At 32.7% G+C, this 21,894-nt stretch overlaps 1 protein-coding gene across 1 annotated transcript in view; it reads right to left on the reverse strand.

Moving 5' to 3' along the window:
* Positions 1 to 4,705: 4,705 nt before the first annotated feature.
* Positions 4,706 to 21,894, reverse strand: part of LOC126971436 (segmentation polarity homeobox protein engrailed-like) — a 28,315-nt gene continuing 11,126 nt past the window's right edge. Inside the window, exons 2-3 of the mRNA XM_050817755.1 lie at positions 9,626 to 9,717; positions 4,706 to 7,870 (exon numbers count right to left, since the gene is read on the reverse strand). Of these exons, the coding sequence (XP_050673712.1) occupies positions 7,640 to 7,870; positions 9,626 to 9,717 (323 nt within the window). The 3' untranslated portion in view covers positions 4,706 to 7,639. The remainder of the gene's footprint in view (positions 7,871 to 9,625; positions 9,718 to 21,894) is intronic.

Raw genomic sequence — 21,894 nt, forward strand, 5'->3', positions numbered from 1 at the left:
TGTATAAGAGCTTTATGCAATGTCAGTCCTCTAGAATCGTGTAGACCATTATTCAAAAAGCACCGTCTGTTAACGCTTACTGGTCTATATATATTAGAAATTTGTATGTTCATTAAAAAACATGGTGAACTTTTTAAACCAGCAAAGGACTATTCCATATTAGGATTAAGAGATCCAATTCGCCTTCTGATGCCATACTGTAGAACAGCGCTTCATCAAAATAACGCAAATGTTATGTGTATTAGGGTCTTTAACCACCTTCCAAAGAATATTAGAGAGATGCCTAAAACATTAATGCATAAAAAATTAAAATTACGGCTAATAGATAAATGCTTTTATAGTTTAAAAGAATTCTTTAGCCAAAAATAATATTATTTGAATGTAATTTTTGAGAGGTACCTACAAACTAATGTTTATTTTATATTATATTATTGAATTAAAGCTATGTAATGTGTATTAATGACGTATAAATATAAAAACTCCAATATTGACAATCAAATATTTGTATGCCGAAGTATTGACGAATTGTTCTATACACCTATCAATTGTTAACAACTATGTTACCACGGTTCATACAAATAAATCATTTCATTTCATTACATTTAATTTACAATCTTAATATGAAGAATTACTGTTAGCACCAGGAGAATCTATTTTCCATTGTTCTTTATTATTTAGGTACCAACAAATAAATACTATTTCTAAGTATTAGTTCTTACTTCTTACGTTACACAAATTCAATCAAAATTTAAAATTTATTTGTATGTAATATTTGCATGTGGTTGGTAACACTAAGATTAAGATTTATTTATAATAATATTCAATATTATGATGGTCTCAGTGAGTCATACATCTTTGTGCCATTTGGTGTCGAGACACTTGGCCTGTGGGGCCCAGAGCTACATTTATATATATAACATATTTATAAAAAACAATATTACAAATATAAATATAAAAAATTAGCTATCTGTTACTTTTTCCAAAATTGTTACAAACACTTCAAATTAAACTCCACTCTCCTTGCCTTTTTTTCGGTAACCATAATTTTTTTTATTAATTTTTTCTTACGCACGTCGGGGGCCCTTGTTGCCCAGGGGCCCCGTATAAATGATACAGCAGATACGGCGGTACCTACGCCCCTGGTAATAATGAGTTCTTATACGCACATAAGAACTCAATGTTATGCGGTTGACCGTAAAGATTAATAACTATAGAGAATGAAGTAAATTAAGAACGGTCGGCTTTCGGCCTAATATTTAATATTCAACATAATGTTTAATTATATTTACAATACAACGACTACATAAAATTAAAACTATCATTACGCGTACCAAGAATACTGGCAGCATTACCGCGTTGGATAGCAAGGCTGATCCGTTGACCGAAATAGCTGCCAGCGCTTGGGTTTCCAGTAGCCTTATTGAGGCGCGAAGATAGTATTTTGAACATTCTCCGCGCCTCTGGGCCCCACGGGCCAAGTGTCTCGACACCAAACGGCACAAAGATGTATGACTCACTGAGACCAACATATTTGCGACTTTTGCCTAGCCTAATTGTGTCATCCCACCCCGCCTTATTATTATTTTTAAAACGTCATAATTTTTGACGAACTGAAAAGTATCATTTTTTCGACCTAAATGAACAAAATTTTATGAGAAGATGAAGGCCTAAATGATTAAAATATAAGCATAGTTCGTTTAATAATATGTCCCTAACTGTCTTCGTAAGACAATTTCTTCTACACATGTCTTAAATCTTGAAAAGGCAAATCAAATCAAAATAACTTTATGTAGGGTAGGTCAAGGAAATGACACTTATGAATGTCCAAAAAATATTTTTTCTTATCGAATCTACCGCTACTTTGTAAAGGGTTGAGCTAGTGAGAATTGTGGCGGCGACGTGGGGCGGGTCGTTCCCTTCCCTAAAATATGGTCGAGGGAGGCGATGGCTGGTCCATGCGTCATGTTCGTGAACGGGTGCTACTCGAGGGGGCTGGATGATCTTGTTACCGGGAGGTCTGCTTGATGTGTTTTTTTATTATTATTATTTCCTTTAAAGTTAAAGTTATTATATATTTTATTTTATGAAATGTTCACATAATGCCTCTATTTATTTACGGTATGTGTGGATTGATGCATCTACTATACTCAATAACTCTTGTGTTTATAAGTATTGATTTACTTTTTTTTCTTTTTTTGACTCACTCATGTAAGCCTTTCAGTTTTTGACATTTGAGTATTTTTGTTGCGTCACTTTGCATATATTGTAATTGAATTAATTTGTAAAACAACTAAAATGTTAATCTTGACTTAAAAGAGTGGCAATGAATTTCTTGCTACTTCTTCCCATTAGCTCAACCCTTTACGAAGTAGCGGTAAATTCAATAAGAAACAATATTTTTATATTTTTTTTTTGACATTAATAAGTGTCATTTCTGTGACCTACATGAATAAAGTGTTTTTGAATTTGAATTTGAGAAGAAGTAGCAAGAAACTCATTGCCACTATTTTAAATCCAGATTTACAATTTCATTGTTTTACAAATCATAAGAAATATTTCGTGTTAAGAACTGAACAAAACATTAGCTTACGAATTGTCGAGCTACACAAATAAGTGAAGCCAGTTAGCTCGTCTTCAATTCCTCGTATATATTCATCACTTATGATTTACAGCCGCTTATAAAGGCTGATTTATTTGACAGATGCTGTACTTGATTTATCACGTACCGAGATGTCATGATGCAGAAACTGATTAGCGACGCTGTTTACATTTTTAGTATTGTTAGCTGTTAAAGGATTCTGTGCTTATTTAGCGAGTATTGACAGGCCGTAATAATGATAATAATGATATATATTTATTGTTGATATCAGCGTTCCGTGTGATGATAACCTTGTGAAAGCTGAAATAGACAAATTGTTGAAATACCTAGACTTAGCACACGAGGTTACTGACATGTGGGATGTTGATTCAACAATAATTGTCCCAATAGTCGTTTCCGTTAACGGTCTTATAGCAAATAGCCTCGACCATCATCTGAAGAGGCTCTCACTTAATAACTGGATAAAGGGTCAGTTACAGAAAGCAGCTGTTTTGGGAACGGCACGCATCGTGCGGAAGTTCCTCAGTCTGTCGCCCTAACCACCGGCGGAATTGTCGTGAACCAACGCCGGCGGAACTCTATTTTTTATATTTATATTTGTAATATTGTTTTTTATACATATGTTATATATATAAATGTAGAAAATAATATGAAATTGTAATAAAGAGAATAATAATTCTTTTATTTCAGACCAATTACGTCCCATGGTTAACATTAATTCTTTATTCTAATTAAAAGTAAACTTAAAAACTAGAAAACCATCACTGTATAAGGGTGTGGTGTCCAAAATATAAAAATTCATAATATTAATTACAAGTCTAATTTATTTTTTGTTATTCTCCATGTGAACAGATATCCATCGTTTATATATCTGGCTCCTGATATCGTCAGATATAGCCGTGAGGATTTTATTTTGTGGTAATGTATTGCAATAACTTGTTTAGGCTCGTTCAGTGTTTTTAAGTACTACTCGGGCACATTACGCTACTACCCACGTTTTTATTCACCTAGAAGTTGCCTCTCTTTCTATCTCGTGACTCTTACCTCTTCTGACGACATTAGGGTTGTGTTATATACCTACTTAGTATAAGGTCATCTTATAAAAATAGCTCAGTTTTTTCGATTAAATAAATAGGAATGTAATCGTAATTTTGAACATCACACCATTGTCAAACCTACTTAGTATAGAGGAAATAAATAGGTAGATGAATGGTAATTTCATTATAATAATAATCAGTTTAAATTAAGGACTCTTAATAAATTTAAATTTGGATCGCAATGACCTTTTATATGCTTTGTTTTATTTATGTTTCTCCATTTTTAAAATATCAGTCCGAGCGGTAAAGTGGGCTCGCTCCTGAGTCCCTAATGTCTGGCATACTGTGTAGAGGCCGCCACATGTACTTACGATTTCGATAACTACGCGCGACAAGTGAGATGACAAGTGACAGGGACAAGTGAGACAGGCCTGGTCGTACCAGGCCTGTCTCACTTGTTAAAATGAATCTTATTAGTAAGTGCCTAAAGTAGCTTTTCATTTTAAAGATGTAACCGTTGAACTTCTATACTGCTCCTCTTCTCTGACCAGTACTGGGTGTATATTATACTAAGCTAGAGTACCTATAAATTATGAGACTGATGGCTTGGGATGAGCACTGGTGTATGACGTCGAAGCTTTGGCTCCTCCTCATGTCAAAGTTACGTCAGTTGGTGCTGGGGCTCCTGCGTCCACTGCCGAAGACAGCAAACGTCAGAAATATTATGTCGGTCTCAGTGAGTCTAACTTTGATACATCTTTGTGCCATTTGATATCGATACACTTGGCCGTGGGCCCAGAGGCGCGGAGAATGTGCAAAGTACTACTATCTACGCGCCTCAATAAGGCTAGTGGAAATCTAAGCTATTTCAGTTAACAAAAGCTATCCAACACGGAAATGCTGCCTGTATTCTTGGTAAACTTCCCCGTAATGATAATTTTAATTTATATATATACAAGCATTGTTTTGACTAAGCTGGAGTTAATCCAAAATGTATAATATATCTGTTTCATAATCAGGTATAAAAACATGAATTTTCAGACGACAAGGAATGAAAGAAAAGGCGATCTTAAAACCACATTATATTATTTATTATAATCATTACGTACCAGTCTAGAATTAAATAAAATCTATTTACAAACAACGAAAATTGGAAGAGTTACAATGGCTTAGATGACATTCATTACACTAAAAATATTCACAAAACATAATATATTTATAGTAATAACATTCACGTTAAAATTACAGTATTTACAACTAAGCTAAAAGCCTCTTTATATATACAATTTAAATAATTAACATAATTGGATATTACATTGCATCATCTAATTTTATTTGTATTCATTTATTACTTGCCAAACATACAACTCAAATATTTTCAAAATATGAAGCCTACTATTACTAATCAGGTAATTTACGCAGTCAAAGTCACAGACATAAGCATTCGTCTAAAGCACAATACAGTAATAGAACAGTACTTTAACTTTATACTAGAGAACCCCGAATTGACGCACGCACACATACACACGATTTATACGGCCGCTAAGCAATCTTGGGATGACAAAAGTATTGAGTGCCACGCGATGCGCCGCTGAGACTGGTCACTGTCGGAGTATTTTAATTTATAATTTTCTGAGATCGCTGAGGTACGCTAGTGTTCTGTTACTTGTATTGTGTTTAAAGCTTATAAAATATCTATAAAGAAGAAATATTACATGTTTACAGAATTCAAAGTTGAGGGTACATTGGAAACAGATTGAAACGTTTCAACGGTTCATTCAATTAAAATGGTATAGAAAGTTCGAGATCGAATCGATCGGTAAAATTAAGTTTAATTCAGCAATTGTCATTTATTTATTATCTATTTATGACAGAAAATAGCATTTTTGAAAAATCAAAAATGATCTGCTCTATTTCGATATACAGTCAATGATTGTATATCGAAATAGAGCAGATATTATGTTTTTATAGTTATATATAGATTGTTATAACGCGCATTGTGTGACTCGAAAGTGTCCTAATTGGGACACATTTTGACAGTACGCCATCTTCGTTTACACAATGTTCGACAGTGAAAAACACTATTACACTATAAACACTGTATACTTTTGTCTCATTCTTATACAATATCCTCTTTACATAATTTGATAATATTTTTAATTCAAATTCCATATCAATATAGGAAGTGTGGATACGTTAAGTGCGAGTTCCGACAGGTCTGTGCATCTCTTCGCGCTTCCTAATTCTGAGCTCGTGATTCGCGACCAAACCGAGCTTTCGCTGGGTGACACATGTATTACTAAGCCCCGATTTCACCAATGACACTTTAAACTGAGTTTAATAAAACTCAGTTTAACGTAAACGAATTCAAATGCCTGTCTTGATATCGATTAAACACAAAACGATTACACCAATATCTTTTGAACTTGTTGACGTAAACTGAGTTTACATGTAATAAAGAAAATAATGTATCAAATACCTGTCAAAAATGTCATCGATGAACAAAATCATAATTGCTATTTTTCATTGTTTCTATTACGGTAACGACATTGACAGCTCTTGAACGCGATCAAATAACATGTTGAACGTCCAAAATTGGGCGGTTAGCATTTAAACGAGTTTAGGCTATCACTGCGCTTGGTGTTGGTGAAACCTGAATTGAATCTGCAAACCCGTTTACACACGAAAGCTAAGTTCGAAGTGTTCATCCTACCTCAATGGTGTAATCGAGGCTTAATAGATACTTATTTTTATGTTTTTTTTTTCTTGATATATCTATGATTGTCATATATCACGTCATAGGAGAGTAACATTTTAATCGGCTATTTTTAAAATACTTAAGTACAAATGACAGTATCATTGTTTTATACGATACATTTAACATGGTGATGATTATCACTATTGTATGTTAAGTATGGTGGGTTTTTGTACTCTAGATTTACAATTGAATTGCGATTATTATTACACTCTACATAACACATTTTAATTGTATTTAATTACAAGCAATATTGTAAGATTTTATCTGTGAATATCAATAATAATTGCGTTTTGTCCTTTCTTCTGTAAAATAAAATGCTTATGCGGAATTTAAAAAAAAATGTGAATCATGTGAATATGACATAGGATTGTCATAAGTTTCCTCAAAATCATGGACTAATGACGTAACGTAAAGTACACGCAATGTAGTTCTATACACATTATAAGGACATAGCATTCGCAGTCTAGCAGAATAGCGGAACGGCAAAAGGGTGCTTAAAGACACTGTAAGCACAATTTTCGTAGTCGTGTGTCAACTGTCACTGTCCGAGTCGAATCTGAACAAAAGAAATGCTTTACACTTAGATTAAGGATTGGTCTCCGATGTGCTGATACTAGTATCAGCAGGTATCAGGTAGGCATCGGAGACCAATCGTTAATCTAAGAGTCAAAGCTTACAATTGTGTTATTTGTGGCGTTTTCCATATTTAAAATATTTTTAAAATTTTTTTTAGAAGAGACAAACGAGCGGACGGGTCACCTGATGTTAAGTGATCACCGCCGCCCACATTTCTTGTAACACCAGAGGAATCACATGCGTTGCCGGCCTTTTAGAAAAGTGTACGCGCTTTCTGTGAAAGTACCCATTTTATATCGTCCTGGAAACACCGCACAAGGAAGCACATTCCACAGCTTGTGAACGTGGAAGAAAGTTACTTAAAAACCGCACTGTGGAGGAACGCCACACATCCAGATAGTGGAGATGATATCCTAATTTATAGTGCATCGAGCGGAGGTGGAATTCGGTGGCAGGCATTAGTCTTCAATGACATTGCGTGCGTTCGCAGATTTTACACTTTTATTTATAAATCGATAGACAAACTTGACCTCGCGCACTTTGCCCTGGTCCTGGTCAAACAGCTCTTCCGAACACTCAACAAAAAGCAAAGTTCCTTGAAAATCAAGCTGTGGAGGAAGTCCGTGCATCCAAATGATCAGGATGTTCGTTTCACTCATGTCAGACACTTCACGTAACACTAATCTCTTCATCATCATCACTCTCGGTGACTGTGCTGTGGTTGTAAAGACCCTGTGCCATCAGCTGCATAGCGAGAGGATTCCTCTGTCCTGTGGCTTTCTTGATCTTCGCTCGTTTGTTTTGGAACCAGATCTTGATCTGTGCTTCAGCCAGGCCCAGTTCTGCAGCCAGGGCTTGGCGACGCCGCTCCGTCAAGTAGCGGTTCTCGGCAAACTCGTGCTGCGAACAAAACTCCATGTTAATTTATTGAAATTACTGCCATTTTAATATTGCAAAAAAAACTTAGATCTAGATAGACTGTGACAGCTGTGAAAACTTCGAAAAATGTAAACTAACCTCTATTATAAGAAATGCATGCACACTAACACAAAGTGACATATAAATCACGGGTGTAAGACGTAGCTTGTTACATACACTAAAGTAATAAACCTGGCCTGTTTTCAAATTTTTTATAGAAAAAGTTATATAAAGTCAGAATTAAACCGATGCGCTATGTTGCAAACCGGTACTCTTATTTAGGCATGTCACGTACACGAGATCAGTTGCATGTGTTTTTCTGTTTTCATGCCACAACACGATTTTCTACTTACTGATTTGATGAAGCAGGATTTTAATTCACATTATTATTTCATGGTGAAAAAAAATCTAAAAGTGCCTCTATTTTTATATTTTATATCGTGCTTTACATCATTGTTGAATTTAATTTCCTAAGTTAATAATTGTTAAACAAACAAAAACTACTGAATTCATCATAATTGTGATCGATTGCTCAGTGCTACGCGCTAATATTCTATGTGAAACGAAATTGCATTTTTGTTTTGCCATATCCTCACAATATTGCGTGACAGCCCTTGCTCATTTTTAGTGACTAGACGTCAAGACAACGTGTTTAGTTGTAAAAAAAGGAGTAAACAAGTGACCTACTAGTTGTATTTATTGCATATAATACCTACGATGTTATCATGGACGGACTCCTATAGAGGTTTGGAGGCAGAAACAGAAATAAACTAACTACAGTTATCGCGCGAGTTGAATGTAGCCGGGGCCTCGGGTAAAGAGCGGGAGCATCTCCCCCGCTGTCCGCACGCCTCGCGCGCCTACAGTATAGGGCTGTGCCGTGTCGTCGCTTATCGTGCTATCGCGTTAATACTAAAGTTGTGATTCCGTGTTATTTTTTGAATTTTAATAATGACTGATCCGAGTCCAACAGGTTCCGTTCCAAACGATTTTGAAGCTATACTTTTTTAGGCGCGTTTTGAAAAAATTATGATGAGGGTGAAATTTCAAGATGTGCGCGCATCACTGTGACATAAAAAGTAACAGGTCGAAGTTGGTTCCTAAAAATTTCTGACGTTTGCGTCATTCGTTATTTTTTTTTTTTTTGGTTTCTTTGTCCATACAGGCAAAGGGTTCAAGCCCATACAGCCGTATTCATTATTAAATAATTAATTGTCAAAGCCATTATTGCAAGATTTTTAAAAAATACCACGAGGAATAAATCATTTTAATGATTTTTGCTTCGTTAGGACGAAGAAGTATAACTTCTTGTGTGCCAAGCACGAGAAATGGCGAAAAATATTTTAGACATGTGTGTTGAAGAAGGGCAGAATAAAAATTTGAGATTTAATTATTAGGTAAAATGGTAAATTAATTAATAAATTAATTAATATTTATTATTTTCATTACAAATCGCATTTGTCTATGTGCTATTTAATTGTGGAAACTTTTATTGGTCAGTGATTTATATTTTAAGTTTTATTTTTTAAGTGTTTAATACACTGTTGTACTGTTTGCTTAGTGAATAAAATAAAATAAAATAAAAATAAAATAAACTGGAAGCATTGTTTAAATTAATCGACACACTCATGTTTATCGTCATCAATTATAAGTAGGTCACAGCCCTATCGCATTCCAGAACTTTGTATTCAACTCGAGTGTAATCTGTGGCTTTATAAGCATTAATCTCTAGCATACCTTTAATCTTGCAAGCTGTGAGGAGCTAAATGCTGTTCTAGGTCTTTTCTCCTCTGTATCGGCTTTCTTTTTCATTCTTCTACTTCTTGGACCTGTTGACAAGAAAAAGAAGAGGTTAGCAGGTGTAATTTCAACACTTAGTAAATTGGTAAAATATGTTATTAATGTACAAATTACTGTGTTGGTATATTCAGGCCGCAACCTGAGAGTTGAACAAGACATATCAAGATTTAAGGACGATACGTCACCCAAACGGTTGGCTCAGTGGAAGAGCACGGAACGCGAGAGGGCGCGAGTTCAAGTCGCGCATCGTTCATAAATTTCGTTTACAAATTTAATGTGTGTAATTAATCCCAGAAGTGAGGGTTATCAATTTTTTCACAAAATAAGAATAGTTTTCTCATTTAGGTCAGATAAAATAGAGATGCTAGCTAATATCTGACGGGAGTGCCTTAATGTCAACTTATGAATTAAATTCTCAACATTTACCTCCACTTTGGAAAGGTTGAACGATTATTTTAGAAGAAGTGGCAAGAAAGTCACTATCGTGTACTATAAATATAAAACACATACGTTGTATAAGCAAAATTTCGGTGTTTTTCTACTCAAAAAGATTAATGCGATGTAATATGTTCACACCTGTGCTTTTGTACAATTAACTCTCGCATTTTTGTATTATCGTTCTATTGGGTAACTACCATCACTAGATACTTAAATATAAGGGTAAATATTCTATTTAATTCTGTTTAGGAAGCTAGCTTAGTCAAGATTGTTAACAGTTAGCACGTGAGCGATGTGTAGTGTTGAAATGTTATCTACAAGTTTTATGTGTGTCAAAGTTTCCTACACTACGTTTACAATTAAAACCGTTTTCAAAAGTATTTTCTATTTAAAATAAATAAGTATTAAAAATTGTAGCGTCTATGGTGTGCTTAAGACGAATTCTACGTAATACCATGATTGTGTGTATTTTGGATGTGGTATTTTTTATTAAAATTTATTTACGCTTATAGCCTGTATAATATTACTTATAGTAAATAGAGTATATAATCCTACGGTGGCTTCAGTTTTTACTTTTTTTTTAAATAAGGGACGAGACGAGCAGGACGTTCAGCTGATGGTAATTGATACGCCTTTCCCAGTACAATGCAGTGCCACTTAGAATTCTTGTCATTATCAGGAAACCCGAAAATTATGAGCGGCACTACAATTGCGCTCGTCACCTTGAGACATAAGATGTTAAGTCTCATTTGCCCAGTAATTTCACTAGCTACGGCGCCCATCACACTGAAACACAGTAATGTTTACACATTACTGCTTCACGGCAGAAATAGGCGCCGTTGTGGTACCCATAATCTAGCCGGCATCCTGTGCAAAGGAGCTTTCCACTGGGAAGTAAAATCTTTTAATGTATATATTCTTACAGTTTAAAACACAAAGAACAACAATGTTAATATCTCAAGGGGTCAACGAGCGATCGAATTAGCTACTCTGTGCTTAGGTAAATACAGCCTTTACCTACTTATCTATGTACAGTATTAAACATCAAATTCAAGTAGGCTAAAAGATTTGATTTATATTTCCTAGTTTCGAATTGGGGCTACGTAGAATAGTTAAGAGATGGTAAGCTGGCAGTAGCTTTTTTGTACAGGCAAATAACACATTTATTACATATTAAACTTTTTTTAAAACCATTGTGTTAATCGCTTGCCAACCCAAAGGATTTCTGCATGAAAACATGTAGTTTTTTTCTGTGCTTGCTTAAATATTAGCCGGTAATGGTTAAATTTTTCTTGTTTTTCTTTCGTGGATTTATTTATATATAGCGTGGATAGATTTAATTATTCCATGAGCATAAATTGGCGTTACTGAAATTGAATAAAAATATATACTGGTATAGTCTAACCACAGATCTACTAAAATATGTTATCTATAGCATTATATTTTTTATTGTGAAACATCTTTAGGTTACTAATCTAAATACTTACATACATACAAGACGAAACGATATTCTTTAAATTTACGCTTTCAAAGAGTATGTTATCGTGCATTATATGTGAGTTATGGTGTTTTAATCGTAATTTAAAAGCCTACTAACAATTTTAGATTTTATTTCCAAGTTTAATAGCTCAGATTCGTTTGAAGCTGAAGAATAAAATAGATCGACCATTAATGAAAACTAAATTTTATCGCCTTTGAAATAAAACAGGAAATGGCGCAAACAAATCTTTTGGCTTGGAAAATGGGGAGAACTTCCTTCATTTATAAAAGCAATTCTAACTCATTTGAACAGAGTTTATTATTGTTTGACCACAAGCCGTAGAGCGGGGGCAGTTTATCACCCGATAAAATGGTTGGTAATTTTTTTATCCACGTTTTTTAATTAAACAAACGGTTGGAAATGTAACGACGCGCAATGTTTGGGGTTTTAGTGAAAAATTTACGAACAGTTGCCAACATTCAGAAAGCTAAAGCGGTTGTATATTTAACTGTTTCTAGCAAAGTTTATTCTCGAGTATAAATTTCAAGACCATCTATTTTATATGATATGATGTTCTCACAAATAATATCAGAATAGGCACATACATTAATTATAGTACAAAGATCATTCAATATAATTTGACAGCTGTCAAGTTTTAATATGTACTTATATTATGCAGGTTTGTATTATAAAATAAAATAAAAATTTGACCAAAAAATTACAATTGAAAAAGTGCGACAGCTTCATTTCTATGAAGTTTCATATTTATGATAATTGAATGAATATCAAACAATGTGTTTGTTTACGGTGAATAATTTGTAAAACTTTTAAAAATCTAGTTATGTCTTACATTACGGATTGGTCAACGCTGGTATACGGTCATTTTACAATGTTGTGGCACTTAATTAAAAAAAAAATTATATAATAACATTAATGTCTTTGTTCCTAATAATAGTTCTTTATTTTCTTAATTTCTATAAACTTAAGTTTTTATATTTTTTGTATACTTTATGTAAATATATATAAAGTAATTTATAGAGTAAGTTAACAAGGAAATTGTCTTTTTTTAAATATTCAATTTGATTGATTGATTGATTGATTCAAAGTACTTGTAAATTAATTTATTGCATGTCGAGTTAACCTGTAAATAGGGTAAACGATTTTAGATAATATAAGATATTAATGTGTAAATTTACCATATGGCACCACTTGTATACAATACAACTTGGGCTTCCCACTAAATAAATAAAACTAAGTTAATGGCTGAAATCATGTCAAAGGCGATTAATGAATAAACTTTTACAGGGAGAACACCCCTAATGGTCATTAGAGAATAATTTATATGTCCCGTACAAATTCATTACCTCTGTAAGTGGCAACACTAGCTAAGCCCGTTGCAATTACAATGTTGTGTTGCCAGCAATTAAAACTGTCACGTTTGAATAATCATTGACCATAATTTCTTCATTATTGTTATTTATCTGTTCATTAAAATAAATTTAAATGTGTATTTAATTGCACTATGAAGACGAAAAGATAAATAAAATAAACAGAGGATGAAGTTATAATTTAGTGTACCTTTATATTTAAATCGAATAAAAAATATCTGTGTCGTAAATCCGACTACTCCTTAGCTCAATATCTAATGATTGGATAGGTTGGGATTAGATTATAATTATTTTATAGCAATAACAATGACAGCATAAAATTTTACATAATATATTTTACTAAAAAGGGCGCAAAAAAAAGCACTTGGAGAGTTTCTTGCACCGCTTCTTCTCTCTCAAAGCACCATTTGTTTCCGAAGCGGTGGTAATGTTAGAAGTGATATCAAAAATAATTCCAAAGGAATCATTTTGAGAAAATATGTGCCTTTAGTGCCTATTTTACGCCTAAAGTTGAGCTTATTATTTAGTTATCACCTGCCATCAAGTGAGGCCTACGTTTGTCGGTTGCAAACATAATAGTTCATGGTAAGATCCATACCATTGCCTATATATTGTAACCTATAACAATAGGAAAATTAATAATCTAAACCACGGCTTGTATCTGTACAGTGTAGAGTTTTATTAGCTCTATAGATAATTGTCAACAATGACGTTCTATATATATATATCTATCTATATATATACTTACCTAAAAGGTCATTCGCAGTCTGATAGCAGAACGGAAAAAGTGTGCTTGAACACAATGTAAGCACACTTTTCTCCTTAGTCTTGTGTAAATCAAATCTGAACCGAATAAATGTTTTACATTGCTACTTATTCACCAAGAATAATATATGCAACTGTAGAAAATGCGGCAATGTATAGATATAGCTGTCGAAGCTTAATATGATGTAATCTGTGGCATGTAATATTTCAATATGTATAAAACGTCACTGATTGTCACTGTATCGTTATCAAATTACATTGTCCATCAATATAGTAAATCAACCATAATCCGCACAAATAACGAAAAGTTTTCTTTTTTACCGCACTCATTAACTCTTTACTCTCTTTAAGACCACACCTAAAAATCAATCCATAGTAACACCAAGTAATGCATAATACACTAAAAATATACATAATTATAACGGTTATAGCACGCAACATGGCTATTAGTATTTTGCGTAACTTACACATAAAAGTATGGAAACTGTTGTCAAAATAACACATACAGTTATACGATATCGGCCAATTAATTTCATTAAAGATAATCATAAAGTTGTTTTATACTTACCAGTGGGAGTCTCCTTTGCACAGGAAGCCGGCTAGATTATGGGTACTACAACGGCGCCTTTTGCTGCCGTGAAGCCGTAATGTGTAAACGTTACTGTGTTTCGGTCTGAAGAGCGCCGTAGCTAGTGAAATTACTGGGCAAATGAGACTAAACATCTTATGTCTCAACGTGACGAGCGCAATTGTAGTGCCGCTCAGAATTTTTGGGTTTTTCAATAATCCTGAGCGGCACTGCATTGTAATGGGTAGGGCGTATCAATTACCATCAGCTGAACGTCCTGCTCAACTGGTCCCTTATTTTCATATAAAAAAAATGAAATTAGCTTGAAGTAGGTACCTATTACATAACTCAACACAATCCTTTTATTAAATTATAAATAAAGCATGCGAGTTGTTTACAACTGTTGTATAAAAAATAATACACGGTACTTAGATTGGTCTCCAATGCGCTCCAACTAGATACCTACCGCACTACCCAAGAACAATAGCTTTTTTATTACGGCAACCATTAGATGCACGGTATATACACATTTAACTTTTCACTAAATCCATTCAATTTCACTTAAAAGATATTATACTGTCAAAGCACAAATATTCCACAATACGTCAGCTGTATAGCTACAGATATACTGCTGTAAGGATTTCGGTGACGCGAACTCACGAGATTTCATCCATCTAGAAAGTGTCTAAGTATATATATATTTATATTAATTTTTTTATCGCTTGCGACAGTCATTAGCATATCGGTGACGTGAACCCAACGCCTCTAAAGAAGTTTTCACTTCAAATATTTGAAATATGTATATATATAAAATTAATCAGCGGAGGCCTTTTAAAACAAGCATGACCACGCACGAATACACGAAGAAGAAAAAGTATAATTTGAAACCTGTTATGCTCATAGCAAATGGATAGTTCGGCATTGGGGTAACTGTGTGAATTTTCTTTACTTCACGATCTTGTTTAGATCACCAAGTCGAATCTTTTGAATAACTAATACATTTTCTAATACAATATTAACTTTGTAGATACTTCTTTATAATAAATTTAGTCAATCGCATAAAAAGTCTCTGTTTCAATTGTCTTAAGAACCATTATTCCATAAATCAATACACCATAGTCACGTACCTCGATTTGATTCTTAAACATTCTAGCGAAGCTGAACTCTATCCATTTGTATTAGAATTTAAAATATCTTACTGTTGCCTTGAGTCACGCGTCGAATACGTAATGGGACGTGCATTTATATAAATGGATATGGTGTTCTATTGATTTAGTAAATTGTATTATGTTTGGCAACTGAACACGAAATAAACGATTGAAAAGTAGACAGAAGAAAAAAATTAACACTGTTTATTGATGATGAAACACAAATAGCATTTATGTTATGTTTGGATGATTAAGTTTGAATAATATAATAAAAGTAGCTTATGACAGTAGTTATAAAATATCATATATTTATATATATGATATTTAATATATATAAAATGTAGTATAAACGTCAATTGACATGTAAAAGTGGAATACTTATTATAAAAACGAGTGTAAAAAGAACTTTCTGGATGATAACTTTGTAAACAATATTATGTTTCTACGACTGTTTTGTAGGAGTGGACCACTGGAGTACCAAAAAATAAATCTGATGCTGTATCATGCAAATCCATCATTAAAACGTTACTATTTTTTTCAAAAAACACTAATAAAGAAAAGAGTTAATAAAATGCCGCATCCACCTTGTTATACATCGGTGCTGAGAAAATGCGAAACAAAACGTTAAGGCGGAACCACACGCGCGCAGATTGTTATCGACCCAGTGTGTACACAGTACAGTGTTTAATAGATTCCTGAGTACCCACCATACTAATATAGAGCAGTTGTACAGGTACTGTCCGTACGGATATAGAATGGAATTAGAAATGGCGGCTCATTGAGTATGTACCGTCAGCATATTTATATACCACAGTTGATGTAACAGGATTAAATTAATAAGTATCAGGCAATATAAAAATACGATTTAAAAGAATTTTAAAATTAATTAAAACAAAAATTTACAATTTTATATTAAAGACATTATAAAAGGCGATTTATTTTGCAATAACACTGGTTAATGTGATATATTGATAATAATGTGCAACTGACAAAATGAATAAAGGCGAAACTATTCAGTCCTCACTCCCCGTGTACTAAGAGTATATAACCAACTGGATATGAGTAAGGAACGAAGTATAGATACAAGTATAGATATAAGTGTACAATAATTCAATTCAAATGGAGGTTTTTAATGTTTATCAAAAGGAACAATTATGCGTTATGATAATTATTAATATTATATATGGTTAAGTATTCTTAAATAATTTATTGGATTATGCCTTCGGTTTATTTTACGTTTCTGCATCTGTTAATATTGAAAATAATTGAGCACCATTACTATCGGATGATGGCTGCCGATAAAAAGTAGATCCATTAAAAAAAAAGCCCGCCAACGCCGTTGGCACACCAATAACAGTCCAATTACAAGTATAATATAAATTGTTACACGTTTTGAAGTAATGCCACATGCCCAAAAACTACTGACCACCGAAACACTGGAGATCAAGTTATTATCAAATGCCATTGATGTAAAAACAATGTATGGAGGTGGCCGATTCTTCGTACTGTAGTGATGTGCGAGTATCGATATACCTTGTCGATTATTTCGTTATAATTAATCAATTTATAGGCAAAAATATTTTTGTTATACTTGTTTTAATAGAGATTTTTTAGTTATTAATTGTTCTGCAATTTTGGTATTCTAACAAATGTACGTTAATGTTTTTTTAAAGGACATAATATAAAAGACGTAGTTAAGTAATTGAAAATGTATTATATTATGTGTTTTATATATGAATCATGGAAGATTCCCAATAATCAATAATAAGTGCTTAACTGATCTGGACACCGATAGTCGATAATCATAGTAGGGAGGAGTATTGACTAACTTTTTATATCGATATTTGATGTGTAAGCTGTTATCTGATATTAACTTGATCTACATTTTTTTAAAGCAATCTACAAATATATATTAAATCAATCAGAGGAAGTAATTCCATATTTGTAGCACAATTTTATTAACATTTACGTCAGCTTTGGTCTACAATAATGAAAGAGCAAATAAAATTACTGATTAACGTATACACATTGCTTAAAGAACAGCAAAGGCTTTTAAAAACTAGCGATAAAAATATTTATAAGATTGTCCAAGTGAATTAATAAGGCTTAATGAATGTTATGTTTTAATTCAAGTCAAGATTAAAGTTCTTTGAAACTAATTAAGCAACTGTGTGTATATTCTATAATTAAGCAAATATTTACTGCATTCATTTTGCATTTAAGGTAATTAATGGGCGTGAGTACGTTTACCGAATTCTATTTTAATAAGACGGCGATTAGAATCCAGGTGAATTAAATTTGATTTTTGTTCAGTATGTAGCAAAAAGCAACCGTATGATTATATTTGGATATAACATGTCACATAAATTCCCTTGTATTGCAAGTTTACTTCTAATCGATGGTGCACATAACTTTAATTAGTACATCTTGGAATACCAATTAATGATATGATGAATTTGATCGATTTTATATCATAGACCCTTCAGTAACATTGAATTTATCGAAACAGCTACAGAGTAGCGTTTAAAAAATGAGTTATAATATATTTTTTATGTAACTAAGATGGAATAATAGTCAGTCAAAAAATTAATTATATAAAGTAACAAAATATAATTAATGTTAATTCATTACCTTAACTTATTCACATATATTCCCAAGTAATTCAACTGAATCAAGGACCAGTCAAGGACAAGTCAGAAAAGTTACAAATAAAGTAAAAAAGGAGGGTTACTACAACGATAAACCATTTTCTTTCACAATATGACGTAAAAGTTATCAATATGAGCCGTTTAGAATTGCATGTTGAAAGGAAACACTTAAGAAGCACAATTTATGAGTCAGTAATTAACAATTGTATTTTATTTATCGTTAGTGTATACAGTTTAGCAACTTTGTAATGCTTAATATGATAATGATATCGTTATATGATTTCACAATCCAATAACAATGTAAAAACGCATTATCATACATTTGAATAATTGATTAAATTAACTAATATACGTTTTTCTTAGCACACATGAGTAATTTTCTAATAAATATTTCAGAAAAAATTAAATTAGTCTTTAGCCGTTTAGGAAAAAGAAGTATTCAGTTCTGTATTGTTGTATATAAAGCTAAACACATTTAACGTATGTTAATTGCTTCATAAAAGGCAAAACATCCGTTGATTGTGCAATACACGAAGAACGAAAACTCTAAAAAGAGTGTGATTTTACTTTAATATTATGCTTATATTTTTATCTAAGATTACCTCAACAGCTTTAGCTTGGATATGAGGTTTTCTAGTCGAGGAAAAATGTTTTGTAAAATATTGTGGATTTGTAATAGAGATTGGTGTGATCATACAGTTTTTTTCGAAATACTTTGTTACTTTTATGAATATTTGATGTGTCACTATTAGACTACTTTACATATAATAATTTATATAATAAACTTATCATAAACTTAATCATCTCATAATAAACTAAAATTAATTTTATTTTTAAAATTATTAATTTAATTTCACTAAAACAGATGTCCACAATATATTTATATGTAATATGTATGTACTACGTCTTAATATATACTAATCATAAATAAAATACAGTGTTGCATTGAAACTCTGATACCCACGATAAGATCTAACTTGTATATCAGCGTTCGCATAAATCAACTGATATTGGTTAAAGATAATAATACCTACCATTAAAAATAAAGGAGCACGCATACATTTAAGGTAAGTATTTAACAACATTTAACATTGTTCGTTAATACTACATGTAAAATCTTCATAAAATCCTTCTTATTTGAAAATGCCAAAATAATACCTTCTCAATTTAAGTTTATCGATATATCGACTAAGGCGAATGGCACGGGAACATCACTAGATTTCTGTGTAAAACCAATTGTCACAGTAGCGAGAAGGGAGTGCTAATTAAAAACTTAACTCTCTGAGTACAGTCGTAAACAAAATTTTGGTTACATATAATATTATCTTGTGATGAAAAGCTATTTGAACTAAGTAGCAATGTCTTTAAGCCGCAATTTTTTTAAAAGCGTTATTACATATTTATATATATATAATCTGTTATAACATTTTTGTTTATATTCGATTTGTATTAGTGAAATAATAAAAAAGTAGAATATCTGTTTGTATAGTAATGGCAAAAAAAAATATTTTCGAAAGAATTTACGCGAACGAGTGTTACATAGCTAAATAGTGTAAAAGTTTATTTTAGTATTTACAAGAACTAATTATGTAAATGTTTAATTACTTTCGTTTTAAATTTAATTTTCGTTATTTTACAATGCTAATAATTTATATGTCTAACATTCGTGTCTAATTTTCACAGCTGTTTGTTTCACTTTTTTGTACAAACTGTTCAGATTTGAAAGCGCGACATCTCAAGTCAATTTCCTAAAATTCAATTATTGGGATTGAGCAGCTTATCAACTGTCCAATATATCCTGCAGTTGAAGTCAGAACCTGAGACTTGGATAAGACATACCAAGCTTTACGATAAATTGGTAAGAACTTTGGTAAGAGATCATTTGGACGGTTGGCTAAGTTGGTAAGCTAAGAGGCGCGGGTTTGAGTCCCGCATCGTCCATAAAAATTTTAGTACAAATTAAATTTGAATAGTGTATATTTACAAAATAAATAAATAAATAAATAAATAAATAAAAAAATAACCAAGCTTGACGGCTGCTCAGTTCACCGAAAGAATTATTCATACAAAAATATACAATAATCTTCTTAACATATTATGTACGTGACTGTACAACAGTTTTATATGCGGACAGACCAAAAATGGTATATCTGCTATTTGCTTTATTACGCTCATGAAAGTATTTCTACGCGATGACACCTGGCTGTTAAGGAACAAACGCACTCAACTGGATTCGAACCTTGGACATCCCGGGACAAATCGACTCTTAACTAATTATACGTCCTTAGTTAATGGTAGACCATTTTTACCCCACTATGGCTATGGGAGAGTAATTATGGTTGTAGTCCAAAAGCATGTAAGTTCATCTGTCGCCTTCGACGAAATGTTTGGTGCATGAGTAATTTTCTTCGGTTTAGTTTAGCTTTGCTTTTAAATTATTATTAATTTTCTACTAGTAGTATCAAAAGTCAAATGTCTTTTCGTATACTTTCTAAGATTTGCTGAGTTTCTTGCCACTTCTTCTCAGAACAAGCCCTGGTAGTCCTTTGAACCAATCGCGAAGGCAACAAAATTGAGATTCAAAAGCGTACAAATTGTACCTAAATGAATAAATATATTTTTTTTCATTTCAGTATTATTATACTACTAATTGTGGTTGGAATGTTAGATCTAAGGTCAAAAGGTCATTGGTCCTTTTGGCATTTTAAATTTTTCGTTGAAGGATTCAGTTAAATTACTTTATAGATTTATACATATGTAAAGGTCAATCTAATATTAATAAATATAATATAGTTCCTTGATTATTATACAACCTGATAATGATAACTAAGTTAAGCAAATGATTCGCACACGGCACCGCGAGATAACCTAGTCTGTAAGCAAACAACATTTAATGGAATTTTATAAATTCCAGTCAGATATATATCTATGATTATACCGAATAGTTGAGTATTATTAGTAGTAATTAAGAAGTATAAAATGCAATTGCTTAATTATATAATAATAAAAATGGCGGTAAAGAGATCCGAAACGGCTTAAGGTCCGGTTATGACCGGATGTAATTGCCATACTTTGTGAGGCAAAGCTTGGATGTATATCTAAACTGTAGTTTAAATTATGTGCCTGTGACTTGAAGTATATGACAATTGGAGATGCACGAACCAAAGAAATCCAAGTTATTTAAATCACTTATCATTTTCAACTTTATGAGCAAGTCTGGAATTTGCAATAGTTAAAGCTAAACTTTGGTATAATTAAACACGCCTACAGAATTTTTATTCTTTCATGAAAAATATTCAAATATAACATCCAGACCAGATTAGACCGGACTTAGCCCTGTGCTTCCCCGGGGCATAAAAATAGGGAAGTCTCTGGCCCCAGGGTGTCGTTAGAGGTGACTAAACGCATGTACCAATGGGTGGCTCGTTTACACAGGATGCCGGCTAGATTATGGGTACCAAAACGGAGTCTTTTTCTGCCGTAAAGCAGTAATGTGACGAGCGTAATTGTAGTGAGCGGCACTGTATTGTAATCGGCAGGGCGTATCAATTACCATGAGCTGAACGTTCTGCTCGTCTTGTCGCTTACTGTCTTAAAAACAGACTAAATAATGCACCTTTTGTGTGGGTTCAAAACGGTGATATGTAACCATTAATTTCTCTTAGGGTTCCGACGTTTCGTGACCCTACAGAGCATGTTTTCAGGGAGACTCGGCTAAATAAAACAAAAGTTCAGGTAATATAAATTAATAATAGTAATGAGGCCAGCTTT

This window comes from Leptidea sinapis, chromosome 23 (assembly GCF_905404315.1).
Source record: "Leptidea sinapis chromosome 23, ilLepSina1.1, whole genome shotgun sequence".
In the NCBI taxonomy this organism is placed as follows: Eukaryota; Metazoa; Arthropoda; class Insecta; order Lepidoptera; family Pieridae; genus Leptidea; species Leptidea sinapis.